General features: G+C 33.4%; 2 protein-coding genes across 2 annotated transcripts; both read right to left on the reverse strand.

The window, feature by feature from the left end:
- Positions 1-6,161: 6,161 nt before the first annotated feature.
- LOC18606459 (GRAS family transcription factor) lies at positions 6,162-9,603 on the reverse strand. Its single transcript, XM_018116643.2, has one exon. It carries the CDS (start codon positions 8,550-8,552, stop codon positions 6,537-6,539), a length of 2,016 nt encoding a protein of 671 aa, XP_017972132.2. The 5' UTR covers positions 8,553-9,603; the 3' UTR covers positions 6,162-6,536.
- Positions 9,604-10,972: 1,369 nt separating this feature from the next.
- On the reverse strand, positions 10,973-15,488 carry SAY1 (Ubiquitin-like superfamily protein). Its single transcript, XM_007040071.3, has 11 exons — positions 15,265-15,488; positions 14,199-14,260; positions 13,593-14,109; positions 13,401-13,484; positions 13,207-13,322; positions 12,878-13,088; positions 12,523-12,720; positions 12,264-12,428; positions 11,620-11,763; positions 11,480-11,536; positions 10,973-11,346 (listed from the first exon to the last, which is right to left on the reverse strand). The coding sequence occupies exons 1-11, from the start codon at positions 15,346-15,348 to the stop codon at positions 11,239-11,241; spliced, it is 1,746 nt and encodes a 581-aa protein (XP_007040133.2). The 5' UTR covers positions 15,349-15,488; the 3' UTR covers positions 10,973-11,238.
- Positions 15,489-20,708: the final 5,220 nt, after the last annotated feature.

A 20,708-nucleotide genomic window follows, 5' to 3' on the forward strand; every position in this document is an offset into this window, starting at 1 on the left:
AAATTTTTAAATAGCGTTTGAACGCAATTTTGAATTTTACGTCTTGTTTTCTCTTAATTTTTGTATAAACCAAAAAATTTAGATTTTACTATTCTGTTATTGGGTTTTTCTGTTTATTTTTTTTTAGAATTTTTTGTAGAGAGAGGTGGAAGAAAAGGAGATCGTGATTTACGTTTGAGAAAAAGTAATTTGTCAAGGAGAGGAGAGAGAGATTGATTGAGAGATGGGTATTTCTCTAATGTATTTTTAGAGAAAGACAAGAAAAAATTCCTTTTTGTTGAACCTGACTTTTGCTTTTAAGAAGAAAGATAAATACATCTTAAAGACTTTTTCCGTATTCTATAGATGGAATTTCGAATAAGTTACATATGCATTGTCTATTTGTCTTAGTTAGGTGTAAATATCAAACTCTACCCTTCAAGAAAATAAATGTAATTTGATTAATAAATAGTACCAATTGCATAATCATTTTTTCTTTTCAACAAGTAATCTAGGGTTGCTTATGAGGTCTCATCTATGTTTTTTTTTTTGTAATACGTATTAGGGGTGAGTAAAGATGGTTCGAAATGATGACCTGATCAAATTGAATGAAATTTTGATAAAATGGTTCGAATCAATTGGTCTATTCGGTCTATTAGTTCAAAAATTTCGATTCTATTGATTAAGTTGGTTGGTTCTTGATTTTAAAATTTTTAAATCGAATTGATTAAAAAATCGAACTTAATATTATATATATAATATTTATATGTTAATTTTAAGGATGTTGATATTGTTAATGTTAAATGTTATAATTTATAAATGTTTAATTAGTTTTTTCATTTATGTGGTTTGTATTAATTTGTTTATGTCCAAATTTTTTGTATATTTCATAATTATAGATTAAATTTATAAATTTTAATATTATAATTTGTAAAATATGAAAATGATAAAATTTTTATTCTTTTGATCAGTAATTGAATCAATTCAATTTTTTATTGGTTTAATCATTTCTTTAAATTTGACTGATTTAGTCGATTTTTCAAAAAATTTAATCCATTTAATCCTCAATTATGATACATTGAACCAATTAATTGCTCACCCTTAATACCTATAATTTTTTCTCTTATGCTCTTTTCTTTGGTAATATCGACTCTTTTTTTTTCTCTTTGTGACCATTCCTCATTAAACAAATTAAAAAGTAACCACGTGACATGAGTGGGTTTGACAAACGATTATAAATTTAATCTCTTTATACTAAGATCAATGCCATGTAATTAAAATACATTCTCAACATCTCACCTTTAGCATTATTGAAAGGAAAAACAAAGTTTAGGGTAGCATTCAAACGAAACAAGTGGATTTTTGAGTTCAAATTAATAGGAAAAATTCATGGACCAATCAAAACGCGTCTTATCTGTTGAAAAAGTACAGCCACGTCAAACGTGTGTCTGAGTCAGCATAAGACGTGTCCACCACATAAAAATGGAACATGGCCACCTCGGAAACACGTGTCAAAAGGGTCTCGAATTGGACAAGGGAGGAGGAGAGTAAGGCCAAATATATGCAGCTTCAAAATTAGTTGGCTGATTATGAGTTGTCAAGTTGCAGGATAAGAGAAAATATTAGTTAATGCAATAATGTTTGGATGAAAGGACTCCATATCTTTGGATAATACAATTTGCTTATAATTTTGATTATCTTTAATCGTCCAAGGATTTTGCACCACACGTTTTAATTAATTAGAATCTTGTGCTTAGAGCTTATGTAGAACACCATAAAAGGGCACAGTGCCAAAGTAAGCTAGCACCCATCGTGAAAAACAAGCATGTTTTTCACATCCCACTTTCAAGTTGGGTCATGTTTAAAGTTTAAAAATCGTATTTTAAATTGGTTTGAATAGAATTAAACTCATAGTATAAACGAATAATTCGACTCATGAATTTCGTTTTATTTTTTTTCTTAAAAGAAAAAAAAAAACACCAAGCCTAGCCAGACAAGAGTTCCCTAGTGCCTGCTACCAGCTTTTTATCTTTACTCCTGACGTTATCAGACACATTATAAAAGATTAAAGGTTGATAATTACTAGTATGAATTTAGCTTTTATTATATTATCCTTTGTAAGCAACTTGGAATGATATTAAAAGATATGATGTATGTTTAATTGTTTGGTACGTTCTCGCTTGGTGACTTACGAAAGAAAAGGCTTTGGGCCCATAAGATTTGATCCCAAAATTTCAGACCAACCTTCGCTTGGTTCTTGTATTCAATGGAGGTTGGTGGAGATAATTAATTAGCAAGTTGCTTCAGAAGTATACTTGTACATACGCCCTATCAATTGAATAACTATTATCATAATAACGCATGTATAAAGAAAGTAATGAATAATAAGGTTAGAATCTCCATTTTGATGGTGGTAGTAAATCAGTAAGGTCAAAGCATTCATCTTAGGAATTAGAAGATCATAACATTTCCGTTGACCATTTGGTACTTGAAACTTTGTTGACCAATCCTTGGTTTCTTCTTGTCAGTGTGGTCTACACAATTATTTCAACGTCAGGGGAAGTGGGGCTTTTGGGTTTGGTAGTGAGGTTAAATCCTTTCCTTACCATTTGAAACTATCATTCAGAGAAGAAGCTCATATAGTGAAGACTGGTTGATAGAAGTATCGATCCTTGCCAACAGGATGATCTTGATACTTGATAGTAACGAAGATGTGTAAATAGAAAATACCCTGAGAGATTTCAGTTTCCAAATGTCCTTTTCGTGGTAAGTAACTTACTGTTAGATGAACGTTGCCATGGTACTTAATGTTATTGTCAGAGAAAACTACAAAACCAGGAAGCAGCTGTTAGTGCTAGTGGACCTTGTTTTTTCAATGTACTGTTGAACACTGCTTTGGAGTGCTATCTAAATCTGCGGCTCAGGCGGATGATTAGGGACAGTGATGCAGAGGCAGCAATTTTTCTAAGCAGAGATTTAGACGTGACCTTTCTGGCTGCAGTTTCAGATTCGCTTTGATATTTTATTTATCAGTTACAGTACTTAACAGTGGTTGATGTAATAATTCCTTTGCAAATATTTTAACGTCAATTGGTGATGAAAGAGATGATCAGAGTTTTTATTGGATGCTGGTTCTTTTGCCAGCCTAGAAATCTTCTAGTCTCATCACTTGGACTAATTAATCCCAGGAAGATGGTGCGACAATCAGATGCAAAAAATGTCAACAACAATGTTGGATTTTTCCTGTGGAAACAACTCAGACTTTCACTTCTGATGATAATAATGCAACAGCAGCATCAGCTGATAGGACCCAGCCAGGGGCGGAGCGTCCCTTTGTAACGAGGGGCCATGGTTCCCTTAAGATTTTTGAAATTTTTTATATATTATATATTTTTTAATAATTTTTTAAAATAAATTTTTATTAAATAATTAATAAAATTAAAAATAATAAAATGATATTACAAGTTCTATTTAATTTTACTCAAATTTTTATTTTTTTTTAATTTTTTAAATTTCTTCACCCATCTTTCTCTCTCTTTTTTTCTATTTTTGTATTGTGAAATTATAAAAAAAATAAATTTTTATTTAATTTTTTTATTTATATTATTATTATTTATTTTTAATTTTATTCTATTTGCTTATATGTTTTAAATTTCTATAGATTTTTTTTTTTAAATTTCTACGAATCATCGATCATATTTTTTTGTTTTTGTTATATAGGTTATATTTCTACTTGTCATGATTTTTTTTATTATTTGAATTTTATTTTTAATGATTTTAATTTTTAAAAATTAAAAAATTATTGTATATATAATTCTCAAATATAAATTCTAATGTTGTATTATTGGTTATTGTTTAAAATTTTACTAATATATTATTTTTTATTAATCCTAATTATATAAAAAAATTATCCTGAATATATGTTTTTAATGTGCTTCACACTTTATATTTAATTGAAAGAAAATTATATTGAGTATAAGAAAAAATTATTAATTATATATATCATATTTAATTATTTATATTTTATGCATTATAGTTTAATATTTAGTATTATAAACTTAAATATAATAAAATAAGAATATTGGATGTTAGCTACAGTAATTTTGTAGTCATTTATATTGAGAAATATAATACTTTAAAACAAAATAGATGATAAGTTTTTTACAAATGATTTAATTATTTATATTAAAAAAATATTATTATCGTCGAATAAAACTTTTCTAAAACATTATTATAATTTTTTTTATTTTTTTATTAACATGTTATATAAAATTATTATCTGTCATAAATCTTTTGATTATTAATAATAAATTTTAATATATTAATTTTAAAATTTTTTAATTTTTATTCTTCTTAACTTTTGACCCTCCAATAAAAATTGACTAACTCCACCTTTGGACCCAGCTCAATCACAGTAGTACTGGAAACTGTAAAACTCAATTATCTTCACAAGCAATATTGAAATATCCCAGGAAAATGGTAAAGAATAGGTGAAAAGAAAAGATGAGAAAATATCTCGACCGCTGAAAAAGCACTTGTTCCGCATTGTCTGCCGTTGCTTTTGATGAAGGCAGCACCTGTACCTCCCATCCTGTTGAGGATGACAACTCCGATGGTGCTGAGAAAGAAGACAATGGCTGATATAATTTATAGGGTTCATGAATGTGAAATTTGATGCTGACATTAGCGGCAAATCGCACGGCCATGTAGGCCATAGCCAGCTAGTTGTTGTTTGTATCTTTTTGGTGTACTGAAGTGAGTCCATTAATGGGGTAGGAATTTATTCTGGCAAAAATCTGTTGTTCGCGTTAGATACGTCAACAGGCTTATATATATATGCACAGTTGGTTGCCAGTAGATTTTGAGTTAAAATATTTGTTTGATTCAAAATTTATTTGCTTCTTTTGGTATGTACGTTGATGAGATATTCTTCTATATATCTAGCTTTAAAAAAAAAAAGGAAAGCCTTGAAGAGTTGCAACCGTACAGGGTTAAATTAGCAAAATGAATTATGCAACTTACTTGATTTGAACTTGATCAAATGTATCAGCAAATAAAATGATGCTTAAACGTAATAAAATCAGATTACTACGTAACTGTATTGAGAGTTATTTGAGTCGTTTTACACCTCTAACTATGACATGAACAGCACTACAATTGAATCAAATGATAAGATGGACACTTGCACATGGTCCGAGGATTGCAGAAAGGTGCAAAGGCAGTAAGGGAAGGATGATAAGACAAGGGCATGAAAAGACAACACTTGCACTGAAAATTTTAGTGGACCAAATTGTAAAAATATCTTCTTAATTAATCAATTTGGCAGATATCAGCACTTCCATGTGTATCTTGAAAACAAAATATTATATTAAAAGAGTTGTCGAATACTGATAAAAGCAAACGCCTTCAATCGTCGAAAAATTTTGGTTTTGAGGAGTTGACAACGCTGATGTAAAAATGTATCAAGACTGAATCATTTGATAAAGACATTAGCGGCAGGACGATCACTGTTTAGGCTATGGTTCACAACTTTGTTTTAGCATTTTGAATCTTCACTGTATCCCTGCGAGTTGCAGCTCCGGAAGATAGTGTTTGGAACAATGTCAACCTTTTCAACAAATGGGATTTCATGTTGTCGTCCCAAACCGAAAGCCAGGTCCATTTCATCTTGTTGCAGTCCACTCTAAAACCTGATCAGCTTTCACGATGGGGTTGGGCTTACAGTGTCACTTGTAAGGCTCATCCTCTAGGGCATGTATTCTATAAGGAATCTTCTCTTTAAAGAAGAAATTTGGCTATCAAGTAGATTAATATTTTTGGCCACAGATTGAATGATTTTAATAACTCCTAGGATGGTATGATTGGCTGGGTTATTTTCCTGCAAGTTCATCCTCCCATATTCTCGATCACCAGCTTCCTTCTCATGCACAATAATAAGAAAAATAGATGTGCTATATGTGGAAAAGGGAAACATGGACCGGAGGAGTTGTCCTGATGATTTTGCTGAGCTTTATTACGAAATATGACATCTCACTATGTTCAACATACAAATACATAATCACATATCACTTGAACTATAGAAGTAGTATGTGATTTTAAATGTGGGTATGACATGAAATGAAACTGCTCTGGTTTTCCAGATTCCATCAACTCTATATCAAGTAGCAATGTAGAAGGAGGAATGAACACAAATCAACGAAATCCTTTTATATATGACGATGAATTTCAAACTACATTGTTCATAATTCTGATAAATCTTCAACAAGTGAAATGACTGCTATAAAGAATTTCATAATACATAAAGAATCAAAGAATAAACACCAAATTAATTGACTCCAATACTACTGACTGATATCTAAAGAACTGACTCGGTATGAAGCTACTGTATTCATTAAAATGGTTCTGGCACTAGACTGACCAATCTTTATCTGCAACAAAGAATGAAAGAATAATAATGACAGATTTCTCTACCTACAAAGAATTCTGTGTCCCTTTCTGTATGCAAGAATGGAATCAAATGAGATGGTATGTATGAAGAAAAAGTAAATCTGCAACAATCAACTTGGCTGAGAAAACGAGGATGAGCTGCCTGCAACATCAACCGGTGTCCAAGCTGAGACTGAATAAAGTGGCTGATCTAACCAACTTAGAGTAAGCGCCGCACCATCCTGCCCTTGCTTCTTGACACTGTAGTTCTCACAAGAGTACATCTTCAACAGCATTTGGCTCTGAAGCAGTTCCCTCTCACTAACCCCCATGCATCTGAACCCTCCTTGCTCCATCAACTTCCTCCACTTCTCAAAACTCTCATGCCTTTCAAACCTGTCGCTTCCTTCGCAAGCAATTATATTCCTGATTTCCCGTGCAAACATTTCCTCTATTTTGATCCTAATCGGGCTCTCCAAGGGAAGGCTAGAATCCATTGAGTCAAATATGGCAGAGTAGTATCTCAATGAATTGGTAACTCTTGCATCTAAGCTGAGGACATTATGCTCAGCTTCTTGCTCTGCCACGATGACTACTGCAGGATTTGTGCTACGAAGAAGTCCCAAAAAGTCCCTGAGTGCTCCTCCATTTCCATCATAAAGTGTCTTGTGCAGTTGAAACACACAATTCACAGCTACACTCTCTTTCTCCTTTACGTGAAGCATCCACAACCTCACATCTTCTAACCTGTCCACAACTGGATGGAACTCGAAAGGCAAATTCAATGCCTCAGCAAATCCTGCAAGCCTGTCTCCTGTTTCATTCAGTTCTTGCTTGGACTCACCAATTCCAGTAACTCTAACATGGCTTGGAGGATTAGTCCTTGAAGCTAAACTCTGGAACAAACTAGGCCACTGTAGCCCTTGCTTGATGTCGAAATCTATGATGTGAACCCTGTCTTTGCCCTCGAAGGCTCTCAACAGTATCTCATTGGATGTGAAATGAACAAATTTTGGAATTGGGCTTACCTGATTCAAGAGCCTCAATGCAGTACCATTGTCATCATCCACCCGATCAAGCTCTCGAGGAGTTGTGATATGAAAAATATGAGGCCAAAGCCTTGTGACTCGAAGAGCCAAAGCTTCAGTATAGTAAGCAGTTAAACGGCTTATAGCACTTCCTCTTGGAGAAGCAAGATCCCCCAACTTTGCTATAAAATGGTTGATGGCAGCAATGTTCTTTGATCCAATTGCTTCAACACAAGCTGTCAGTAAGTGGACAAGCTCAAAACCCTGATGCTCCCCATGGTTGTTCTCCTCCGCATTAGCCCCCAAACGAGCACCGTCGTGCTGGTAAGGATTCCCAGAACCATTACCCACTTCTTGTTCCGTGGCTTGCTCATTTAACCGAAGTCCCAAGCTATGACTCTCTGAAGAAGTGCTCGATCCTGAAGTTTCGTTTGCCGGCCTGTGGATTGTCTCAACATCCTTTTCCCCGACGTCAGTGATCTCAGTTATTACTGATTCGATCCAAGGATTGTTAGACAATGGCAAAGGCGGAGAAATCACTTCACTAGGAACAAAACACACCCTTTCTTCATCCCCTGAACAAGTCAGAGAGAAAGGAACTTGAGGGGCATTCTGTCCTGTGAAACTTGGTTGAAACCAAAAATTTCCTGCACCTAGCTGGCCTAAACTCAAATTATCACCACCTCCTTCATGAATATCACCAGAATCCTCATTATCACTGCTACCCTTTTTCCTTTTTGCCCTGTTAATGACTGACTCATCAACTAAACCCTGCTCAGCAAGCCTCTTCAAACTTTTACCTTTCTCCCAAAACTCATCCTTGATCTCTCTCCTTCCTTCAAATGGATTTTGTGCAGTAGTAGTCAATGGCGGCAGCCGGATATTCTGCTTGAGAGAACAACCGGTGGTCTTGGATTCAATTGGTTTCTCCACAGAAAGTCCAACAGGCCTAATAGGCTGTGACCTTGAAGTGTCCTTACGAGAGAAACTACATGGCAAGTCCAATCTCTGTGTGCTCATTGAAGTCTGGAAATGGCAAGCTTGAAACTGTGCAGATGCTTCACTCCTCAATCTATGCCTTGGTGACAGCAATGTAGAACTAGAACACCCAGCCAACATTTCTCTACAACCTTCCTATTTTCTTTCTTTTGTTTCTTTTTCAGTTCAATTTCAATTCACCCACCCCCAGTTCTTTTTCGCTATTTCTTTCCCTATCTCTCTTTGTTTCTATAAGTTTTGAAAGTATGCAACGTATTATTTTTTTTTTTTTATGTATAAAATCCTATGTGTTCATATGAAACTTTGCATGTATACTTGGAAAAACCAAACCTAGAGAGATAGACAAATTCTAAGTGAGTGTGTGAATTTTCAAGAAACCAAAAGAAATAAAATAAAAAGGAATCCGATGAAAAATACAGAAACAAATCAAATAGTATTGAAATCAAACCTTTTTTTTTTTCAAAGTGTTCCTATATGAACAATATGTGTGTATGCAATGAAGAATTGACAGAATATGCAAAACAAATGAATTAAAAAAAAATTAACCCACCCCAGAAAGAATCAAAGAATTGTTAAGAACTAAACTAAAATTAACATCTACCAGAAAACAATCATCGGATTCCCAAACATTCACAAACAACTCATTCCAAAAGGCTATAATCAACGGTGTAATAAACATCAATATTGAAGACAAAAACACATATTTTCTCAAACCTGTACTTCAAATCCTGAAAAACTTTGAGAGCCTCAGATTTTGAGGTTTGCAACGACTCCATGGTAGCTGAAACTGAACCCAGACTCAGAAATCCCGGCTTTGGAAACCAACTAAACATGCATGAAAACAAACTGAAAAACGATCAACCAACAATGAAAATCTCTCAATGCTCACTACCCAAAAAAACCATAAACCAGAAAAGGGTGTTGTTTTTATATACTTCTATATAATACTAGTAAAGCGAAAGCTTTTACTATTTTCCTTGGTTCATGTTCTTCCTTTAACTCTTTCTACTACTGCTACTACTATAGTATACTACTCTACACTTGACTAACTACCACTTTCACCTTCACGTCTCTATCATTGCTTTCCTTTCTTTTTTCCTTTTTCTTCTTTTGGTTCCTGGGATTCATTTGAAAAGAAAAAATTACGATGGCAAAGGTTGAAAAGGGGTAGTTCGAGAAGACTAAGGAAGTTTCGTTTTTCTATAGCCGTTGGATTTTGAGATCTGACGATGGAGAACAATAGCCTTAATGACCGTTGGAGTGTTGTCGGTAAAATATGACCGTTAGAGGAGAGGGAGTTGGTGTACGGAACTCCGTGAATTTTTGGGGGAACACTCCTTTTTTACTAAATTTTATTTTTTTTAAAGAAAAAAAAAAAACTCTTTTGGAGAGAGTGCTGGTGTTCACGTGGTGTGCACGTGCTTGTCTCCTGATACCCGTTCACTTGACCGTTGGGTCACAGCACAATTATTTTTCCTTCCCCTCCCCTTTTTCAACTTTTTGTTTTGTCCTCTTACGAAACATTAGCAGCCTCTAACCTCCTTAACCTGTCAATATTAATATAATTGAAAACACGTGGCGCACGTTCAGGCTCAGCTGCCATAAGAGGGTTTGATCCTAGTTTACTCTATTAAGTTAAATTTGACAGCCTTTTGTTGGTCAAGGTTGGTGGGTTTTGTCTACCAATAACATTCTGCCACGCTGGACTGAGGTAGGGACATTCTGGTCAATTTGCTAAGGTGGGTGAGGCTGACAAAGGTCGGGGGACTTGGTACTTTTATTTTTACGTTTGTTTGCTGAAGACCCACAAATACCTGAATGATCCGGGAAAGTAAGACAGGTAAGAAGAAAAACTGGAAAAGTAAACGTGAATCACAGCACAGCCAGGTAAATCACCCAGTAGAGAGAAGGAAAAACGAAAAGGAATAAGGGAAAAGGTGAAAAACCGATTTACAACGAAAGGTAAAAAAATGATAATACATGCCTAGACAAAAGTAAATTCTGCACCCACATGGTAGTTAAGTTTTATTTGAACTAGAAAAGAATTATTTTTTGTTGCTAAGGAATGATACTCTAGGGGCATTGTCCTTATATCAAGGCTGCAACAAAATTTCTTGGACTCTAAAGAAAAAGGAAGGCATCCAGTTTCCACAATGGGTTTTCACTTTTCAGGCCTGAGTAATGAAGACATTCTAGTACTAATTTGCTAGGTCTATGGCACCTGAAGGAGGAGAAAAAATGCAATATCCAGGAATTATTTCTTCGCAATTTATTATCTAACATAACAGATTGGGTTATTCATTTATACTAGTGTAAAACTGTTGAGGAATGATAACTGAACAATAAGGCATTTTTCCAGGTCAGGCAGGTTAATAAGTTTCTGACGTAATGAGGGGTGATTTCCACCCTATAGCTGTGGAAAGAGGGGAGGATGGGGAGCAATTTAGTTCTCACATCCAAAGCACAGCTCAGAACAATTTTGTCCAACTAGCAGAGAAGCGATAAAAAGCAGAAACACCAACACATGATTTAATCTGGTGTTCATGAGAAGTAATCTTACCTTTTTAATATAGTAAATTACTACATATATACAAAACATGCCCTTTCAATCAATTGAACACCACCAACGAAAGCAAATGCTGACCATGGTCAGTCAGATTAATTGTATCCTCTCCTGAAATTTCATGTATTTCAACCGAACAGAAAACCTTAAGAACTTCCAAACTTCATGCATTTCTTCATTTTTCGATGAACTAAAAATTTTCAGAGTAATTTTCTACAACATCCGTGTAGGAGTTAAATGCTATTAGATCAACTCCAGAAATAGGGCTTCTTGTTTGCTTGTTAAGCCAAGTTCATTAAATGTCAAACTGCTCTCTCCATCACCGAAAGCCCGCCTTGGGTATGGCCTCACCTGTAAAAATGATAAAATCAACATGGCACATATTCCTTGCAGGAAGGCTAGTGAATATTTTTCTCAAATAGTGAAAAATAAATCACGTATCTATATGGGACTTGGCAAAAAGCTTAGGGATGAAAAATTTTACCAATCTATAAGTGCCTGGCTTGACTCCTCTACCAATATCAATGAAGTCATACAGAGACTGCAAAGCAAACCCAAATCAGGTCGAGTATTAAGCATGCACAAGGAAAAGCAACGGAAGTAAACACTTCTTAACAAATTTACCTGCAGCCTGTCAGATTTGACAAAACGACGGCCCCTGCGACTGCCGTCTGGCATTCGCACTAGAAGGGTTACAGCATTTTCCTCATCTGCTGCTGGCTCCTGAGGCAGAGAAGCTTCTTTTGCAGCTAATTGTCTCTCACATTCCTGCAAGTAAGAAATGATGCAATCCAGAACCAATAAAACTAGTTATCTAGAGTGAGTGAAATTGAAATTCTACTCACAAAGCTTAAATGAAGTAGTCGAGCATGATTTTATGCTGATAACATAGAAAAGCAAAAAAACATATAAATAATTCTCTTTCTAGTGGAGAGAAACCTAAATTGTCTGAAAGATAAAATGAAATTTGTATCATCTCCAGTAACATGTCCACGGAATGAACTGATGACAACGACAACAATAGTTGTTCGAGATTTACACAAGTTTGTTTTGCTTCCAGTAGAAATTTACTGGTAAAATTTAATCAACACATATAAACTTAAATGCAAACATCTAAATAATAAATTACTCTTGACTTATGGTGAGGATCTCATCCTTATCTCAGAAAATCAAGATAAAAGATAAAATAAATCATTTTCCTCAATAAATGGATTGACCCTGTTGCCAGCTAAGTTTACCAATGATTGAACAATAACTAATAAAAATACCTGTTCCTCCTCCATTTTCCTGTGAAACTCTTCCTCTCTTCGTTGTTCTTCTTCAAGAGCAGCTTTTCTAGCTGCTTCCTCCTCTAAAAGGCGAGCTTCAGCTTCTTGAATTGCCTTCAACTCTTTTTCTCTATCAGCTTGCAACGATGCATTATACTCATCATCCTGAATGCATGTAAGCAGGCAATTGTTATACCATTACTTGTGGCAGAAAATTTGAAACCTATGTGTTTCAGTCAGAGCACAAAAAAAAACTAACTTGCTGTTCCCGTATCAAGCGTTGAGCTGCCAACGAGGGTGATGGAGGACGAGGGGTACGCCAGGGATAGGAGCCCTCAGGTCGCATGAACTGATGAGGTGCATATGCATAACGGTATCCACTTTCAGGGATTCCACCAAACATTGCAGCCTCAAGCATGACTGCCTCATCATGCTCCTCAGAAGAGATGCCTCCCCACTACAATTTATTGGAGAGCACAAACCAAAATTTATTTTAGTAAAGAGCATAGGCAAGGGGCATTAGTTAGAACAGAAAGTCCTGAGTAAATATATTTAATAGAATATAAATTTCAGTTTCTTATTGAGCATCAGCAGATACTATGCAAGGATTAAACCTCATCAGAAGGGAAGGCGTTCCCATTGTTTGGTGGGTGATTGCCTATGCCTTCCTGTCCAGGACTTGATGGTGGGCTAGCCTCAACAACTCCAACTTCTTTTGCAGAGTCCCCCAGGCCAGATGACGACTGTCTGGACCCGTGCCTAACTAGAGGCTGTTCCTCCACATCATCAGCTTCATCTTGTATGGATGAGCTTCCTTCACCCAACCTACATTGACTCAACTCAGTACAGCCATAAAATGAAGAAAAAACACAAATCTTACAGGTTCATAATCAGAACACAATAACACACTGCTTAACGCTTGACCAGTGACAACATGATGTACCTCCCATTTGAGGCTGCCATGTTCTCCGGATGAACCTCAGCTGCTTTAGAAGCTTCCACATCAGATGCTCCAACAGGCCAACCCTGTTCACGCAATGCCTTCTCTTGCTCCGCTGTCTGAATTTGTTCATGTTAAATACAATGAAGAGATGATAATAGGAAAAGATAAACTGAACAAACTAGAGCACAACAAACCCTCAAGGACAACGAAACAGCTTTTGCAAGTTCAGCATCCTCTAAATGAGACTGGTTACGCAGAGGACCAGGATCACTTAACTCCTGCATAAGCATGAAAAGTCGATCTGTAAGGCAAACATTTACACCAACTACAAGAAGGCAGTTCACCAAAACAGAATAACACTGGAAGCACCTGTTTATAAAACTTACCTCAACATCCCGTTTGGAAGCCTCAATGGCAGCTTGAATCATTTCTTCTTCAATGTCATTGCCATAGTCAGGCAAATTATCAAAGGTAGGAGCACTGGGTGTAACATGTTGGTCATAAGAGTTATCGTTCTCCGGTCTTGGCAGCACAGTTGAACCCTCATCCATTTCATTAATTATAGCAATCTCATCGGTATTCGGGCCATGTGCTTGTGCAGTTTCAGAGATATCCTCAATGACAGGAGCATCACCAGAATGACCAGATGGCTCATTGCTATCCTTAACCTCTATCGGTACACCTCTCACCTCTCTTGGATGTGTAATCATTGGTTCACGAATTGTAAAATCAGAAGTACCATCTAGGAGACTTCTTTGAAAGTTTGGATCAAGATGTGAGAACGGACTTATTGGTCTAGATGCTGAGAGAGATGGTAGGACTGGCCTATTCGGTACAACATCACTTGGATCATCTATATCCATGGCATCATCTACAGGAACTACAGGTGATGTTTGCTGCATGCTGAAAACAGGAAAAAAAAGTTAGAAAATAAATAAAGCTATATACAGAAAATTACTAATCATGAAAAAATAATTGCACAGTTCACAGACGTGTTTCTATCTCCTTCGCTGAAATGTGCATTTACAGCTGCATTGAGGTCACCACCATGCTCCTGATTGCACGCAAAACAATTAACAAAGAAGTGAGATATGTACATATCTAACTTCATTTTAAGAATGGATGCAAAGAATCCGAAACAACTCAAAGAAAATGCAACCCAACAAGAAGTTAAGTTGGTCATTATAACTGATAAGTGGCATTTTCCAACAATCTCATCATCAAGCAATTGTCTGCAGATAAACGTACAAAAAAACCTTAGCAAACGACAAAAATTAAGTGATGCCTAAGAACCTCAGCATCTGCTAGTTTGAATTAAAACTCAATTCAACCATCACTAGAAATGAGGGGTGGGGTCACTCAGGAGTCCAAATGAAAACAGAGCACGAACCAAAGATACACACTAGCAGCAAGACCTTTAAATCACAAACCAAATTCAAGAGCACCCCTCCGTGTTAATTGCCCCATGTTTCTGTGTGCCTTTATAAGACCTTCATGACTAATTAATGGAAGTTCACAAAAACTTAGGCATCATCACTAATTAACATTGTATACATTCTTCAGAACCCAAGAAAAGAACATAACTTCAAATCCGAAACATTCTTAACCTCATCTTTTCCTTCATTTTCTCCCCTTTTCAGTGCCTAGTCAACAATCCAATTTCTCTTCTTTTTTTTTTTTTAAAAAAATCCAGTTCATTTTACTAATATAAGTTACATATACATATAACAACTAATTGAAAAGGAAAAAAAAAAAGAACTTCTCAGACAGTTTATTCAAACCTAAGAATAACCCCTTGATTTAAAGACATTGACTAAAACCCTAATCGAATTGCAATCAATAAAAGTTCAATTATCTTCAACAAAAGAATCATACGATTATCAGCAAACTAAATCAACAATGCAAAGCAAGAGAAACCCTATTTTTTAACAAATTAAGCAATCAGCCGATCATTTATTAACCTATAATCAGAAACCAATTCAATAATCACGCCAAAAAAACGCAAATAAAAATAAAAAATTAAACTCAGTTTCAATTAAAAAAAAAAAACTTATTGACCTCAAGCTTCTCCATGGCAACCGCTTCGGGTGCCCCAGTGATGCTCATGAAAGTCTCGATTGCTTCTTGATTAGGTCTCGCCATTGCAGAAATTAGGGTTCTCTTTTTTTCTTAATTTTTTGCAGCTTATAAATTGAGGAGTTCTTTTTAATGTAGAGAGAACAAAAAGAAAAGGAAAGAAGAGAGATAATCGTTGTGGAAATTTTGTTTGGGGGAAGGGCTTTTTAAATAAGGACTTGTTTGGAGAAGAAGTTAATAATCAATTTTTCGTTTTTTTTTTTTTGAACTTTTTGAGGGGAGGAGTTTCTCCAATCTTCTACGCTTCTTGAAGCAGAAATGAATCGATTTTAAGACTTTTAGGTAAAGCTTTAACTTACTGAATAAGTAGCTCAAAGGCAGTGGCTATAACGCCAAAAGAAAAAGAAAAGTAAATTTGCAGATTTAGCCATGTTTGGTAACAAATTATTGGGTTTGTTATTTTCCCATTTGGGGAGGGGGACTTTACTAGTTGCAAATTCATGTGGGTCGTGAATGCATGTCATAAATTTGTCACTGATTATTATAATCTAATGTTAGATTTAATGTTAATTACTCTTCAAAATTTTGTTAATACATTCAATGCATTAATTTATTTAAATAAAGCATGACGGTTTTACAAATATAATCATTAAAATTGATGTATTTATTATTTATATATATAAGTATAATGTATTGTGTGTTCTATGAATGTCTTTTTTTTTTTTACTCAACAAATAATGCACCTTGTCTTGATCACGGTCATCATTAAGATACCATGCCAAAAAGATTTTAAGAAGTCTTTTTTTTTTTTGGGTATTTGTATTGGCCATGATCCAATGATTAAAGGATAAGTTAGGAATCTTCGAATTTTTTAGTTTTTTTTTTTAATTCTAAATTTCAATATTTCTAATTTTTTTTTCGTCGTCGATTTAATAATGTAAAGTATGATTAATTATAAAACAAAATTACTTTAAAGTTAAGGAAAACTTCAAATTTAACCTTGTTATGACATGAAACGAATCCAATTGAAAATTTTAATGTGATTTTTTTAAAAATATATAAATTGGAAAACTTTTCATATATATTTTTGTTATAATTTTTTACAATTAATTTGCGAAGATTTACATCGATGAAAATTCTTTATAATTGAGGTTAATTAAAAAGAGAAAGTAGAGCTGAGATAATAATTAGACTTGATAATTTTAAACACAACATGTTAATATAACATGAAAAAATATGTAGTTAAACAGGTTTTGGTTTAACATTAACGTATTTAGTATTTAATCGTGTCTGACACGTTTAAAATATAAAAACTTTATTATCTTAACGTGTTAGACACAAGTATACATGTCAAAATTGGCCAAGCCCATTTGATCAATCAATTTTTATTGAATATGAGTTGGGTTGAGCCTGAAAATTTAAGTCCATATTAAAATCAAGCCTAGATGGGCTAGCCCACCAAAATAGTGGGTTGAGGTGGGCTAGCCCTATGGACCAAAAAATTAATAATTTTATATATTTAACTATATAAAATTAATAATTTAATTACCAATAATATTACTTATTTTATATATTTAAATGTGTTTAATCTTTACTTATCAAATTAATAATTTTAATTTATGAATTAAATTATAAAATAATCTTATTAATAGAAAATTTATTAAGTAAAATTATAAAATTGATTTTTTTTACAAAAAAAAAAATGGACTGGCCCAACTCAACCCATGGGTTAGCAAGGGATGGGATGGGTTTAAATGTATAAACATATTTAATCGTATTATTGTATTTAAACGTGACACGTTTATCAACTTACTAAAAATTAATAATCAAAAATTATTTTAATCTTACTTAAATAATTTTAAACAATTATTTTAATAATTTTTTAAAATTTTATAAAGATAATAATGTAATTATGTCATACTCAAATCTTAATTTTGCACTTTTGTTTTGTTATATTTGATGTTATTATTATTTTGTTTTGTTATAATATTATATTTAATTATAAATATTTTTATTTAATAGTGTTAAATGTATTAATTGTGTCGTGTCATATATTAACATGTTTAACAAATGTGTTAATCATGTTATGTCATATTACACGGTTATTAAACGTATACGTATACATGTTTTAAATTGAAGACATGGATATTATTCGTGTTGTGTTCATATTTAATTTTAATATATTTCGTGTCTAATCGTATCTGATACGTTTAAAATACAAAAACCCAAATTATCAAGTCTAATAATAATTCCCATAGAAACGGTTCATTCCAAGCCCAAAAGAATACAAACAATGGCCCAGAGGGCTGGAACTTATGTTTTAAAGGTTGGGCTCAGAAAAACTAAATAGCTAAGTTCGGGCCTAAAATTTTAGCCCAGTTTTCTCTAGCACATAGCAATCAGAATAAGTAATTTATTTAAATTATTTAATAAGGTATAAATAATTATTTGTTAGTTTACTATTATTGGTAAGAACAATGTCTAACTTGTAGCCATTTTTAGTAGGATCTTGTTATCAGTGCTGGCCTTGATATGGTACCAAGTGCCAACCTTGTCATAATTAGTAAGTCTGGGGAAGTCAACTGTTTGAGAATGGTTTGGTTGATAAGGAGCAGAAGGCCCAGAAGCCTACTAATTTACCCAACAATTCTATATTGGAATCTTCTTTTTTTGTAGTAAATTGTTTTTCTTGATTTAGATCTCCTCGGTTTTAGCTTGACTTGCATTCACAAGAACCCAATATATATATATATATATATATATGTGTGTCAATATTGGGTAAGTTCTTTAATACCAACATCAATAGTTAAATAAAAGAAACCCTCAAAATAGAATGTCTAGAGAATATTTTGATGGTTTATTTCGATTATTATTAATATATTAAAATAATTATTGAAATTTCTGGTATCGATTTGTTTATGATATGCGTGAGTTATCAGTAATATATATCAAAGATATATCATAATTGATAATTAATTATGTATAAAGATCAATTCAACAATGATCACAACATATACTTTTATCTTCGAAAAGTGTACACAATAAAAACAAAAGAGATACAGCTCGAAGGCCTATGGTTACAGCAACCTGGACTTATGCTGATCCTGGAACTGGTGTTGGCCCAGGCCAGTTTGGTCCAATAGTTCAAGTGACAGCAGTTATAGGGTTCGGAAGGGTCATGTGTCTTTACAGTGTAACAGAAGCCAAGAATTGAAGAATATTGTTTTGCTGATCACACCAACATTAGAACATGGAATTGGATTGTTCTTCAAGGCTCCATAATTGAAAAAGCAACCATGGTCATGTTTCCCAGGCCAGGAATTTTGGGTTTCTCACACGTCACCAATGACTAGTCTACACCTTGCTTTGCTCAATGGCTTTCATTTCTTTATTCAGAAAACTATACTTATATACATTAATTAATTCTACTGCATACTAGCAGTTAATTATTGCAAGTTACATGAGCTAACATCTATATAATTTTCGTCTCATGTATATATATGAACGTGGCAAGCCTATAATCTTCTCATGAATTATTGATAAATAATTCAAATTTTCTTTTTTGGGTAAGCTTAGATTAAAGAGATATTAGTTGAAGGTCAAACCTTGTAAGTCAAGGCAACCGGACAGGGAGCAAAGCTTCTCTTTGCTTTGTTTAATTGTTTTATTTAAATTTGATGGTAGCTTTTTGACCAGAGAACTAATTAACTTCGAATAAAACATCACAATTATCAAGTGTAGCTTGGTCACACTATGCTAAAACCAGGTGCTTAAACAATGATTAACTAGATTCACCAGATTAATTAGATAATATTATCCCCACCGCAAATTCCCGGCAAGTGAGAGTCTCTTTTAATTAAATTACTTGTTAATTTGCTACTGCCTTTTTTTTTTTTTTTATAATGAATCATTTCGAAGAGGCTTGGGGCTAATTAAATCAGTTCAGAATGATATTAATAGTTTAATTATGTTGATTGTGATTATATATATGTTAATCACTTTAGGGTATCTCATCCTAGGGCTCCATAGAGTTTGAAACCTTTATTTTTCCCTTAAATTATATTTGAAGCCATGCTTTCTGCCGTAATCCGCACTTTACTTAAGCTTAAAAATTTCTTGCTCGGTTGAAAATAAGCTTGATTAATTCTCTTTAGATGTTAGTTTAACATGTTGAAGAAAAATTAGATTACAAGGCATACTTAACCTAATTCCGTATCCAGCAATGGCCGCAATGCATGTACTAAGACACCCACTTGTTGGTAATATATATTCTAGCTAGAATTACATGATAAATAATAGTAAATAATATATATCCATATTGATTTGGGCATTCAAAGATATCGAAATATTAATATAATTAAGTTTGGATAACAAGTAATCAAGTGAAGCAAGTAATAAATTTATTACTCAAATTCGTCCCAAACTCGAATATTACAATTGTTTCTTCATAACAGAATAAGAAGTACTAACAGATGCTTTCATCTTGTTCCTGTGTCAACGATTTTCAGTTCAAAATCATAATGTTTCCCAGCACGTTACTTAGAAAATTGAAAGTTTTAATATAATCCTATATATAAATAGTGGGTCTTTTTTTTTTGTCCTAGCCAATGCCTGTTGGAATTTAGTACCATAACTCGGAGAGAGCAAATGAGACAAGTTGACGAGTACTTTTCTTTTGTTTTGTAATGAAACATACATTGAATCATAAGTCAGAACATGAAAGAAAGCTTCCTTCTTTCGATTTTCCTTGTGGGGGGTTTTGGTTTATCTTTCTTTTTCCAGGTGCCTTCACCCCTTCTAGAGCTTAACGTTTTGCATGAGGTTTGAGTCTCTCCAAAAACTCGACGGTGCGATAAGTAAATATATATATAAAATTATGAGGTATAATCTTTTTTGATAAGAATATTTTAAAAATAATTAAAAAAATAAATTTAATTATTTTTAATTATATTTAGTCATAATTTGATAAAAATATTATTGAAACTATTTCAAATAAATTAAATCATTTATCACGATTTTTTTCTATTTGTTCTTTTGATTTCTTTCTCTCACCATTCCACTTTATCTAATTTTATCGATTTCTCTATTCGGCATTCGTCTACTATGCTCTCAATTTCTCTCTCGTATTTTGAAATTTCTCTTTCTTACGCTTTCAAGACACCCAACGATGATTTTGATGTGCTTGGATGGATGACTATTTAAAAAATTTGATTTTTAGGCATTTTGGATAAAACTAAAATAGTAAAAATGATCACAGATATTTGAAATAGCTTTTAATTGTATCAATTCGGGACTTAAATACCAATAAATTCGAAATTTTGAAATTTATAAATCTAAGTTTTTGAAGGATTTTTTTTTTATTTTTAGTCGAAATAGGTGTTTTAGATAAGAAATTTATGTTTTGATTTATGAAAACATATTAGAAA

Source organism: Theobroma cacao, chromosome 3 (genome assembly GCF_053813885.1).
Source record: "Theobroma cacao isolate CCN51 chromosome 3, ASM5381388v1, whole genome shotgun sequence".
Classification (NCBI taxonomy): domain Eukaryota; kingdom Viridiplantae; phylum Streptophyta; class Magnoliopsida; order Malvales; family Malvaceae; genus Theobroma; species Theobroma cacao.

Bases quoted from the DNA above. Each gene is read 5' to 3' on its own strand.
- LOC18606459 (XM_018116643.2), bottom strand. From the start codon at position 8,552: ATGTTGGCTGGGTGTTCTAGTTCTACATTGCTGTCACCAAGGCATAGA.
- SAY1 (XM_007040071.3), bottom strand. From the start codon at position 15,348: ATGGCGAGACCTAATCAAGAAGCAATCGAGACTTTCATGAGCATCACT. The intron at 14,261-15,264 runs GTCAATAAGTTT...GCGTGCAATCAG, and splicing joins TTGCCATGGAGAAGCTTGAG to GAGCATGGTGGTGACCTCAA. The intron at 14,110-14,198 runs GTCTGTGAACTG...TCCTGTTTTCAG, and splicing joins AGCGAAGGAGATAGAAACAC to CATGCAGCAAACATCACCTG.